This window comes from Bacillus rossius, chromosome 3 (assembly GCF_032445375.1).
Source record: "Bacillus rossius redtenbacheri isolate Brsri chromosome 3, Brsri_v3, whole genome shotgun sequence".
In the NCBI taxonomy this organism is placed as follows: Eukaryota; Metazoa; Arthropoda; class Insecta; order Phasmatodea; family Bacillidae; genus Bacillus; species Bacillus rossius.
In genome coordinates this window covers 42,762,359-42,775,507 of record NC_086332.1, presented here as the reverse complement: position 1 = coordinate 42,775,507, position 13,149 = coordinate 42,762,359, and the positions used below count along the sequence as shown (strand labels likewise).

At 37.2% G+C, this 13,149-nt stretch overlaps 1 protein-coding gene across 5 annotated transcripts in view; it reads right to left on the bottom strand.

The window, feature by feature from the left end:
- Nucleotides 1-2,896: 2,896 nt before the first annotated feature.
- The window catches only part of LOC134530579 (protein FRA10AC1 homolog), a 71,870-nt gene continuing 61,617 nt past the window's right edge, over nt 2,897-13,149 (bottom strand). For all 5 annotated transcript variants that reach the window (XM_063365547.1, XM_063365548.1, XM_063365545.1 and 2 more), the window contains exons 3-5: nt 10,798-10,963; nt 7,160-7,319; nt 2,897-3,403 (exon numbers count right to left, since the gene is read on the bottom strand). In XM_063365547.1, the coding sequence (XP_063221617.1) occupies nt 3,126-3,403; nt 7,160-7,319; nt 10,798-10,963 (604 nt within the window). In that variant the 3' untranslated portion in view covers nt 2,897-3,125. The remainder of the gene's footprint in view (nt 3,404-7,159; nt 7,320-10,797; nt 10,964-13,149) is intronic.

Genomic DNA, 13,149 nt, shown 5'->3' with positions numbered 1-13,149 from the left:
TAAAATTAATAATTAATTGGGCTATCCCTATATGAACCCAGTTCTTCCCACTCAACTATTATTAAAATCATAATTTTATTATGCCTGTGAGAATATTTAAATTTTTTAAAATCATAATTTTATTATGCCTGTGAGAATATTTAAATTTTCGAACATGAATATGAATAATAAACTATTCATATTCGATTCGACCTCAAATAATAACACTTGAAAATAAATATTCATTTGCTAACAAATATTTGACATAACGTACCTCATGTCATAAGCTTATCATAGTTCACTTTTGACATTGTCATTTGTGCAATATTTTTTTGATGTTTTAATGGGACTTCATAATCAAAAACATGGCATGTTTATTTGTTCAATATGACTTCAGAGTGCCCCACTTTACTCTAATTCCATCACAAACAAGTCACCTAGGCCCTACATAGCTTCATGTTCACTAGGTGGCTTTGGTAGCACAGAACTTACATCCTGTGGTGTAGCAGAATATAGTAATACATATACTTTTTTTTTTAGTTTAATTAATATTTATTTTAGGCACATACAAAATTACTTGAGAAAAAATTTAATATCTGTTTACAAGAGATGAATAAAATTATAAAAAACTATTATAGCAATAGCAGCACACCAGAGCAATTGCAAGTTACCTATTTAATGGATGTAACCCTGAAGTTAACAAAGGTATGTTAAAGAATATATTAACACATTATATGTTGGTCAGATAAAATGGATGTAGGACTGATAAAGAGGGAGCAAACACCTTCAGTTCATGAGTAGTAAGACACCTTTAAATCATCAAAGTTTTTAATTCAAGATTTTGTAAGAGATTTTATTTTTTCAAGTGTCTACTTTTAGTTAAAATTATCAATCCTGCCACCTTGTGAAAAGGGAGGAAAATAAAAGGTCGGCATCTCTGCACAAGGAAATCCTTTGTTTACGTTCCAATACATCCTGCCAGCGCAGCAGTAACTTACCATCTGGGTGGCTAGCGCAAGAGGACTGCACTGTTATCCTTCTCCCTTCCCCTGGGAAATATTCTAAGAAAAAATTTCCCCCCCCCCCCCACATGTCTGAAGAGGCTTAAAGGAAGCTAGAACGATTTATGCACGGGTCACCCATAATGTATTAGGTATTACTTACAAAAGCGTTTTACCAGAAAGTATTTTCACTGGGAAAGGTTTGGCTGTTAAACTTTCCATGGTACTGGGATTATAGTATTTGTTCTCGGTGCTAGTTAATTTGTTGAGAACCGGCAGAACTGAGATCCAGGACCGACCCATCACAGGGTGGCCATCTGAGCACTAGCGCTGTAGATCTTGGATTTTTCAATCTGCTCCTCCAACACTAGCCAACACTAGCCTAGTAATGGCAGACTTCGAGAAAATGTTAGCATGTGATGCTAGTGCTACAGTTTATAGAAATTCCAACTGTCCATCACGAACTTGTACATACCGTATATTGTAGTTAATATTTATGGTAATTATTATTGTCAACATTTGATAAAAATGTGATTACATATAACAAATTAATGTCAATAAGGATAAAACTTGTCTTTTACTGTGAGTAATTAACTGATATTTTATTTGTACCTATTTTATTGAGATGGCAGCTTGTAAAAGAAGGAAAACATTTCAATTGATGAAAAACTAAACACTTTAAAGTATGTGGATGAGCACAAAGGTACCGTATTTACCCGCAGAAGGGCGCGTATGGGTAGCACCCTTTAATTTTGGGCCAAAAATTTCTGTATTTTCATCGTAAGGGTTGCCCTCGAATACGGGTGTGCCATATAACTGTCACCAGTACAATACAAGTGAAGTCTTTATGGTCAATGTCAGCTTACTGCGCTTCATCTTTAATGGCTCTTCCTCCCCCTACCCAAATGCCTTATCACTATCTAACAAAATATACAAAGGAAAAGAATACTATTTTTCATATCCATATTTCCCATCCCCAAGAGAGAAAAGACCGCAGCCTATTTCCTTGTCAATTTTTTGTCAGTTCCCTGCAACATAAACAAGCACTGTCAAGAACAAAATGTTGACAGCGTAGGAAATCTCATGCAAAAGCAATGTTTAAGCCCAGATATATCACAAAAACCTGTTGAAATAGAAACATGATTGAGTATGGTGCCAGTGCACGGACATTTACGATGAGAGAGAGAGAGAGAGGCATAACCACAAACACTGTTGCTTGGTTACACACACTGAAACACACATGCACGCCGCACCCCTTCCATTTTTCTCTCTCTGGTTGGTTTATTTTAAGCATATAGTCAACCACAACAGTGTAATGTTAATTTTTTTTTACCCAAAATGAAAAAATTTGCATATGGATCGCAATACATTTTATTAAAAAAATCAGCATAAAATCTCTGCCCTATGCACGGGTAAATGTGGTACTCGTGTTTCACTCACTGAGAGGTTAGGCCTGCCTATTTCAACTATGAACAAAATTGTGAAAAATCACAAAATCATTGAAGGGAATGCAGCTCAGTGTGGTGATAAAGTGCTGTATTTTTTATTAATGTTATTAACCTGTAAATGTCTGTTGTTACTGTGAATTGCTAATTAAAGTATGAAATATTTTTTTTTCTTAAAAACAAATTAAAACTTTTTGTACATAGCTATGCATGTATATTTTGATTAGTTTTTGATTTTGACATAAATTTTTTATGCTGTTTGAATTTGGTGATGAAAAAACTTTCTCTTTTTGGGTAGGTAGGCTATGTAAAATCATGAAATGCATAATTATTTTAACTGGCTGAACAATGCACAAAAAATTATAATTTTGACAGTTAAGTAGCCTTATAGAGAGTCTATTTTATGCTTCATTAAATAGTTTTAAATACACCGTAGAGAATTAAAATAATTAATATGAAGAGTAAAAGGTGTTTGTAGTGTTGCAAGCAAATATATTTATATATGAAACCATTATATTTTAAAAAATGGTACAATTCACGCAAACAAAGTGTTATAACAGAGTTCCATCAGCACGTCGGAAAATATTAACTGAAACTGAATGTGGACCTGGTGACGCGTAGTTGAAAAACACTGTCGCGTGGCAGCTCTTTCGAAACCATGCACCACCGCAGGCGCAGAGAAGACGACAGCGTTCCCTGGTCACATGAGCAGTTGCTCCAAGTAGTCCTGGAACTCATCCTCCCGGGAGCGCTCTTCTGCTTCGGGCCCCGCTCCGCGCCACACCTCGTCCCCTTGGCCTTCCTGGCCGTCACCCGCGTCGCCACCGCCCTCCCCTCCCTCCGCCTCCCGCGAGTCGCTGCCGCCCTGCGACGGGGGTCCCTCCTCGACGCTTGCACGTGGCTCCTTGGCTGCCCGCCGCGTCACCTCTCGCCGCTGCTGGCGGTGGTTCAGTCGCTCTGAGCATGCCGCGCACAGTCCTGCAGCAAGGCCACGGAGGTTATTGGAGTTGGTCGTACACAAGTCAGGGAGGTTGACCATAGTATACAGCAGAATTTTACAACACTTTTTTTTGTATCCCTAACAATAAATTTCTGAGATTGTTGGCAACAAGTACAGGTATTCTTACACATAGTTATTTTTACACTTCTTCTTTTTAGTTATTTGTATTAAAAACAAACCAATTTTAATATACTGTAGTACTTAGTGGTGGGCTATTAAAGATTTTTCTATTCGAATAAAAAATGAAGACCAGTATAAAAATTTTCACTAAAGTTGAGAATTACATAAATTTTCTGCTACATAAGAAAAATTACATACACTTAAATATTGAGTCTTTGAGTACCGTAGTAATTTTATCAGTATATCTGCAAGCCATTCTCTGAATAATAATTTATTGTTCTAGAAAATGATGTAGTTACTGCTTCTAAAACAGAGACTCAACAGGACCATGAAGTCGCCCGTGTGTGTACAAGACTCAAACTGCCCTAGTTAATCCCTCAACCCTTCCAGACCTGGTCTGCCCTGAGCATCTGACAGCTCTTAGGGCATCCCACACGCCTGCTACGAGAAGTCAATCCATGAGAAAGAATTGAACACATGTCAATGTGGCAAGATTTATTACTTAGCACAATCACTTACACTTCTTTTGTTATTCTGTAAAAAACGCCTTGCGGCAAAAATCTGTATATTTGTGGTCAGTCACCCTAATGGCCAACAAGTTCCTCACATGGTAATTAAAAACTTCGTAAATAGAGTTATAATTAATTAATTAAACAGCCTGCCACCAGACGTAGGCTCCAACGATAATACTACATTTATTTAAAATATTTAAGTGCGAAAACAAGTAACGGGTCAGTGATGGCAAGCGACAAAGTCCCTAGGTTTGCAGACGCTTCCTATAGTGCGACAAGAAATGAAAGAGCCTTCTCGGAGGTTGACATTGGTGTCTGCACAAGTTCTTTTGCTAACTGTCGCGTTATACGTTAGGCTGTGATGGTTGAGACTGGGCTGGATATCAGAAAATGGCCACTGAACAGGTCTCTAGCCTCCTCGCCGATGACCATTATTAGTAGAGACAAAATTATATGGTGAATTGCGATGAAACCAAAATAAGACCAAAATGCATGTCAAAACATAGCATAACACCACAATGCAAGTTATATCATGGAATTAATAGTATTTAACGAAAACTTAATTAAAATCATAAAAAAAGTAATCTTTTAATGTATGAAATTCATGGAATGTCATTTTTTTACCGGAAAAAAAATTGTACTAATGTGCATGGATCAGAAAAATTAATTTGTTTTATTGTGCATCTTTTATTGAATCACTTTTAAAACACAAATGTTCGCTAATTTATTTTTATAGTTCTGAATGTACCTGTTTTAAACAAATTTATTGCAAATTATTTTATCGTAAAAATGCAGAATTAAAATTTTACTGTTTTAATGGAGTATTACAAAACAGCATTTATAAAAATGAACACAATAACACCAAAATCCTATTTTAAAAACAAAATTGGGCTTAAAATAAAACCATAAAATCTTGTCTCTAGTTATTAGTCACTAGTTCTGCACCGCTTATATTTTGAAACTTATACATAAGAACACTTCACATAATTAAAACAAATTAAGATTCCTTTCAAAAACCTTTTATAATAACTGTACTTGAATATATAAAATGTTCAAACAATGATGCTGCTCAGGGGTGCATTCCAGTGTCCGAGACTGCCCGAGTACAATACGATTAATAATGTTATTTAATGAAAGACTGTTCATTGTAGCTGAAAAGAAACAGAGCTCCTTGGGAAATAAAGAAAACGAATTACACAGTTATATTATGTATTTATGGGAGTGTCGCACTGCATTTGAATTTTTGAATTTTCCATCTGAAAAGTAAATTTGTTTGGTACAGGTGTCAAAAGCAGCTGTTTAGATCTATATAAAAAAGAGAGAGAATTTGTAAAAGAAAAATAATTTGATAATTTCAATTGTATGTGTTGACTACATGACTAGTCTTTGCATCAAACTTTTGCATGTTGTGCAGTTGTGTCTACCTGTCTTCACATTGACAATTCCACGTCTCTGTTCTGTGCAAAAATATAGCGGCATAGTATGTTGGAAAATTTGAGTGAATTTGATTGGAAATTAGTTTCGGGTTAGCACGAGGTTAAAAATAAATTTGGAAACTGAGAAGTTTTGGACTTTCCTGAAGATGAAGGAAAAAGTCTTCAATTTTAACTTTGACTTACCAAAATTTTGCACACATTTATTATTCAAAAATATTAGTTATTTTAAAAATTGTTATGAAATATAGTAAGTTATAAAAATATATATTTTTCCAATAATCTTGTGGCAGGCCTAGACATTTCACAGCACTAGCATGCTGGGGCACAGTGGTTGGGAAACCCTGGAATATATACATAGTAAGGAATCATCCTAGCATTTGCCTGGAGTGGAAAGAAACCATCTAAGACTGGAATAAGATTGATGGACTGGGAGTGGAAATCGGATCATCTCAAATATGTGTCCAACGTTTTACCGATGCGCCACCTCACTTGTTCATAGTCAACCTTAATTGCAATGCTCTGAAACGGTTAAGTTTTTGTTTCAGTTTTGGAACTTTTATCTTGGGTAAATATAACAGTATGTTGCATTAATCAAACATGGTTAAACAATTAATTAACAATGCATGTGTTGCAATTCAAATACTATGAACTCGGACTACATTTTAAAGTAAACAAAGCACTTTTTTTTTTTCATTCATCTTCCACTGTTCCTAACAGCTACGCAGGAGAGCCCATTTGATAATAGGAACTGGAGAGTCACCGCAGTACACAGTCTGTCACTAGAGGAACTGCTATTGTGAACACCTATACAGTTGAGCACTGACAAGCAGGTGCTCACGCTTGCACAGGCATGCAAGTTATAACTTCACTTTACATTACTTGCATCTTTCACAGTTCAAGGTGTTACTGAGCTTGCTGAAAAATTAACATTATCCAAGCATACAAGCACACTGTTTTATTCTTCTATGACAGCCACTCACCAAATTAACTGCATAAAATATAGCTGCTACAGTTTTTCCATAGATGTCTGTTATTATATTAATAAAAATATTCACATTTAAAATAAAAATTTTAACAAAATAAAAATTTAAACAATATTGAGTCCAAAGAATAATTTTTGGTAGAGTTAGTTATAGTCTGGCAGTTTTAAATTGGAACTACTAAAGCACGTACGGATCCATCTGAAATTTAGTCTGTTCATTCTGTGTAAAAATAATATTTAACATAAGCTCAGTAAGTCCTCTAACCACTAATCAGGCGAAGGGCGAGTCTGTTACCAGGCGGAACCAACCCACACAGCAACGCGGACGAACGGCAAATTGGCCGGAAGCCGGCCCCAGTCTGCCGTGGACTGACTGTCCCAGACGACGGTGCTGGCGGCAACCAGCCCCCCCCCCCACCCCCCCGTATTAAAGCGAGGGGTCCGGGAAAATTTTGATTTTAAGGTGTAAAATAGTGCTTTTTTTTAGCAGTTTTCGGTACTTAAATTTAAATATTGTAATGGTAAATTTTTTTATTAATTTTAATATTAAATTTGTTTGAGTGATGAATAAGAAAGTAATAAAAGATTTGTTGCTAAGTGGGGGGGGGGGGGGTGTTTTAACCCCTAACACCACCCCCCCCCCCCCCGGCTACGCCCCTGGCGGCAGCATGCAGCGATACTCACGCACTTTGACGAGGGCGTTCTTCTTGGTGCCGTGCTCCACGTAGCCGAAGTTGACCTCCCAGCTGCGCAGGCCGTCGCGCTCCGAGCAGCGCTTCTCCCCGCAGCTGAACTGGCCCTTGCCGACCACGACTTCCTGCTGCGTGCGCCAGCGCATCCCCACCTGGGCACAAGGCACACACCCGTCCCCGCTACCCAGTGCTGGAACCAACTGGACCACATCCGTTCACAGTCCAATCCTCAAACACCATTGTACTGGTTTCAGCAGTAACTATTTAAATTTACTGCATTGGTCTGATGAACATTAAAAAAAAAAATTCTGCGCCGGCTTAGCTACTTACGTGACGAGCGTAAGACCGCTTACTTTCAGACCACTGAGTGAGTAATAAAGGTCCTTCATTGATATAGTCTGGAACACCAAGTTTTATAACAATTTATATCTTTTTATAAAATAATCATCTCAATTCCAAATGAACACACACTTTTTTAATTACTTCTGTTTATCCTCCTCTCCATTACAAGTAATAATAACAACCGTTTTCTTTTCTTTCTACCACAGATATATCAGGTGCCATAGAGCAAAATTTGTTTCTACATATCACAGTACTAATTTTATACCATAAACATAATTACAATTTTGATGCTCATTAACCAAAACAATTAACGTAAAATACTCTGTATGAGTGTAACAGTACACCATCAAGATTCAAAGAAAAATATAGGAGGAAATGTAAATTCAAAATCCAACACTGACAACTCCAAAGTTCTAAAACCATCCCCCAATATATTTTGTATGATTATTATATATCATGCAAATTATATGACAGTATGTATTGACTAGGGAAACTAAGATCATGAAATGAACATTAAAGAGTTTAATGTTTCAATTCCACAATAAACATTTTTTATTTTTTGTATTTAAGTATATGTATTTTTGACCTTGAGATCAACATTCAAATTTGAGGAGTAAATTCAAAGTACTCTTTAAAAAAAATTTAGATATTAAAATTGAGAAAATTAGGATTTGATGCAACACTACTTTCCAACAATGTCTAGAAGCAATGCCATACATGTTGGAAGATAACATACCTAAAGTAATTAGGGTTTAAATTTGTATTGACGTTTTACCTCCTTCCTATGATAGTAAAGCTCCGTCTCCACCCCGCCAGTACCGGTCCCCGCTGTATCATGTCTGCACGAGTCAAGTTAGTGATTGTGTCCGCAACTAAGTAAGTGCTCCGTACCGTGAGTTAGGCATCTGTACAAGTACCAGTGTATTTAATTCCTGTAAGAATTTTTGTAAAGTCATAATGTTCACAAAAGAAAGTGCGGCATTAAGTATACATGTGACCCCTTAAAAGAGTACCTGGTTTGACGAACGTCTTAATATTTTTTGTGGCCCCAGGCCATATTTAATATGTAGTGCTCACTCAGTTATTTAATAATATATAGTCTGGCTCCAGGTAATTGAGTAGCCCACAAGTAATGAACAGTCTCTGGTTTAACTGGTGAGTTTCAAATAAAAAATTACCATATAGCTAATACGCACATATTTAAACCTTCTGTTAGTTGTTTCCCATGTGGGTAATTTAACTACGTAAATTGTAAAATGATTACACGTTAAATTTTATGTAAAGCATTTATTAGTGCTCTATGGATTTGGTGCACGAGGGCGCTGTCCGTCCCCTCTGGCGGCAGTCTTCAGGAGTTTACGATACAAGGCGGACGTGACAGTCACGTGTGGAAGCTGTAATGCTTACATCACTGAGTTCTCCGTGCCGGTAAATCTTATTAATCAACCAAAACCTTCGGTACTTAATTCACCAAGAATACCTGAACCACTTTGCAGTGCAGGGCCGACTAATTTGGATCGCAACCAATCTTTCTCCAGCAGGATGGCCACCAGAGTAGCGTGAAATGCAACATGTGTTAACAGTGTTTCCAGTGTAATTTATAGCATACCGACTCAGGCTTAGTACCTGCCCATCGGCTCATGTAAATAAAACCATGCCCACCAAAATATTTATTTATTCAGTACTTCTCCACCCAACCCAATTAGGAATCAACTACGTATCTAAGCAGATAAGGGAGCGCTCAAGGATGTCATTAGTTAGTAGGGCCTTCACCAACAGGTGCAGTTACAGAGCTTAGTGAACCACACTGGGGCCGTCGACCCACACCAACCCTGAGGTTAGAAGTCCGGGCTACCTGGCGCCCTCCTGGACCAAGCTCATATTTAAATTATTTTAGATTACTTCCGTGTCACTAAGTTCAACCTGGTTCTCATTGCCGGGCGGTGGCAGTATTTATTGCTAATTCATGGATTATAATAAAAGAAAAACTGTGGGAATGGAATTATTGAAGAAATGTTTTGTGCAATACCCAGCTTCCAAACCACAGATAATTAATTATTTAATTTCCATTACAACGAGCAGATAACATGTGTCGTATACCTGGCAACGAAATCTGTGCAAACAAAATAAAACAACATAAAATGCAATGCTAATAAAGTAAAGCATTTGTAGCATAAACCTTATAACAAAAGAAATGAGTAATGACAGGAAAAAGCAACAATCCAACATGGTAAGACTGAGCCTCTAGTAAAACGCAATCTTCAGGAGTGCTTGATAGGTGATATAGCCTTTGTTCAGAGCATATCCAGGCCACTATAAAAATTAGGAGAGAGGGGTAGAAAGGCTATTTCGGTTTAAATTTTCATTTTTTCATTGGAAAGTATTTGATGTGTAACTCCAACAGCAAAAAGTTCTGTTAAATGGAATTTCAGATGGAAGGGGTGGTGTTATATCCTTATATCCCAACTTTGGCCATTGGCTCGAAGGAATCCAAATAGTGGGCTGCTTTAACTTCAATAAGATGAAACAAGTTGATGCCAACTGCTGAGTTTGCCTGCTGCTAATACTGAGCAACCTGTAGCCACACAGTTCTCTGTTCCTCTGCCAAGTGAATTACTAAAGGTAAATGTGTATATGGTTGAATTAAGGGTACATGCTGTAGCGAAAAAAACATCCAGTAAACTTTCGACTGCTGATTTAGAAGAACATAATTTACTAAATGATTATTTTAAAATTATCAAAAATTTCCATGCAGGTGACACGTTAACCTGCATGAAAACAATGACTGATAGTCATTAAACATACTCTTCATCTTCATAAACTTTTTAAACTAATTATTTATAATTAAGAGATTTTTAAAACTAGGATAATCTGCATAGAATCATTCATAACTGGAGGGTTAAAAGAAAGTTATGGTATATTCCACGAACAAGTGCACTTTACTGTTTACTAACAGGTTACTTTATCAACGTTTTTAGTTTGTCACCTCAATATTTCTAAACAATTTCTAAGGGAAATATAGATAAATGGTTGGCTAGCCTAGTTTAAAAATATAAATATATATAAATATAAATAAATATATATACATACACACACACACACACACACACACACACATATATATATAATGGAATAATTTTGTGAAAAAGACAGTTTAACGCCTCAACCTGTCAAGAAAGTGCAATCGTTCCTACGACAGACTTTAGAACAGTTCACAAGTGCATGTAAACAGGACTAGAGAATGAGGAGGAGGGGGGGGAAGGGACAAGAAAGGTAGAAAGTGATCACCTTGTTCTCCTTGTAGCGACTCAAATCGCAAATGCAGTACTCCTTGAACAGTTTGTCGTAGTACTTCTTGGCCAGCCGAACCTCCCACGAGTCCGTGGTGGTTCCCTCGTCCCAGAGGAACCGGTGGTGCTCACGGATCACGTCGATATCGTGCTTGTCTCGTGACCTGCAAGCAGAGGGTTGACCCATCTGTGGGGGAGGCTCAGCTCTTGCCTGCACTTCCCAGGCATTGAATGAATACAATATCCATGCCCACTGATTTTAATCCATGACTAAGGTCCTTCTGGGCAAAAAAACTTGGCACAGCTACTCGGAAACTTGTTTCTTGTTCATTCGCCATTCTTTGATTGGGCACATTCTGTAGTCTGGCACTAATCGAGCCGGTAACGTTCAGATTTTTACAGGTGGATTCGGGAGTTTTTTTACGGATGCAACGTGATAACAGCAATTACTTTACAGAATAATGCTCACGTGTATTTTTTCTTACCATTTATTAGAAATTGTTTAAGATATCATTGTACTCCATGTGAATTTTTTGTTGTTTTCATAAAAGTATATTTATGTTTGATAATACGGCAAAACTGCTGATTCTGGAAGGCCATGGTCTCGAACATGCCGGATTAAACAGCCTTTACTGCAACACAATTAAGATATAATCTAATGATGTTCAGCTGAAAATGGAATATCTCCACCATCATATACAATCGGTGGTGGACAAAGGAGGGGTAAGGGGTAGGGAGGATTTTTCCCCCCTTACCCTCCTGAAGTTATGAAAAAATTAGCACATTATCAGCAGTTAAGACAGTATTTAATGTGTGAGAAGCCATGTTGCCTATGCTACTTCTGTGTGTTTGTATGAATAGTAATGTAAGTTTTTTTTCAATACATGTGTTAAAATTTGAATTTGTTTCTATTTTTTTTTTCGAAATTCCTTCCTTCCCACCATTGAAAAATTTCCTTTATATGCCACTGATAAACAACAACAGTTTACCATTCAAGATAACAGTTTGTGGGGTAGTGCTACAGCTGGTTCACATTTAATAAGTACTTTTCAAGACACCATTTCAGGAAAGTACTCCCATAAAAGATTATAATCTAACTTCAACATTGCCTCACGAACCAGTCATATGAACAGCAATTCAGTAGCAATAGTTGACAGAAAAATCTGTCTGGTTTTGTTTCATGAGTATTTGAGAAAGAACTTACGTACAGGCTATCACTGTATTAATACAATTCACATGACCCATGACAATATTAGTTTTAAGATATGGTGACAACTGAAGGATACAAAATAATAAAAAATAGGATCAAAACTTACAGTTGTGCAAAACCTTCTGTTTGAAGATGCAAAACTAATCCTTTCACATGTGCAAAAACCCACTATTTATAAATTACATCTGTAACATTTAACTGAACCACCTCAACACTTATGACTCATGCAACAAGAACTATAGGTGTGATTATGGGTGGTTCGGGTATGCACATGACCACCTATCAGGTCTGACCGGTGAGGCTAACCCTCCCTCCTGCGGTTTACAATACCACTGAGTTCTGTAAGTACAGAAGTAGATTTGCAAAACTGAATTTTTCTGTATACCATGTCAACAAATACGTGACATAACAGTATCCAGGATAAGTGCTGAAAAAGAAAGTAGATGGAACCATTTTATTTTTACTTAATAAACCAAGGGGTTGGCATTTAGGTCCTGGGAACAGGAATATCCATCACCACAGCACTAGCAAGGCTTCTGTCAAGAACCTTGGGTCCTCTGTAGTTGTGATAAGTCATACGTCACGCTCATATGTGGCAAGAGTCGTGGGTTCCGTGCCAACGCCCCAATGTGACTCTCAAAATTATGAGCACTGAGTCAATGTTCAAGTGAATCAATGGCTTAAGGCCTTCTTCTTCCTAGGCACACATACGGTGAGCAAAGCTTCAGAAAAAAACCACACGATTTAAAAACTGCTCGAGATATCCATGTGGGGTCCATTTACAAAAAGCAATTAATATGCTGAGGGCGGATAGGTAGTCCAGTTTCCATATTTAATTTATAAACTCTATTTTTAGAAGATTAAAATTGTAAAAACACATGTTTTTTTCAGAGTGATTATTTTTAGGCATGAAACATCCAGTAGAGATTCTTGAAAGCACTTAAGGGACTTGCACTAAACCTTTATCTTCACTTCTCCGGCATATAATGTTATTGTTACCACAAAAATATCATAGCTGCCCTATGCATGATGGGAAGACTGCACGTTAGTTTACAGCCTTGTGCTTAGAGGAAATACAGTGCTGGAAGCACCCTTGAACGTAGAGGAAATGCCAGCGAGTGTTTAAATAATCATCCCACC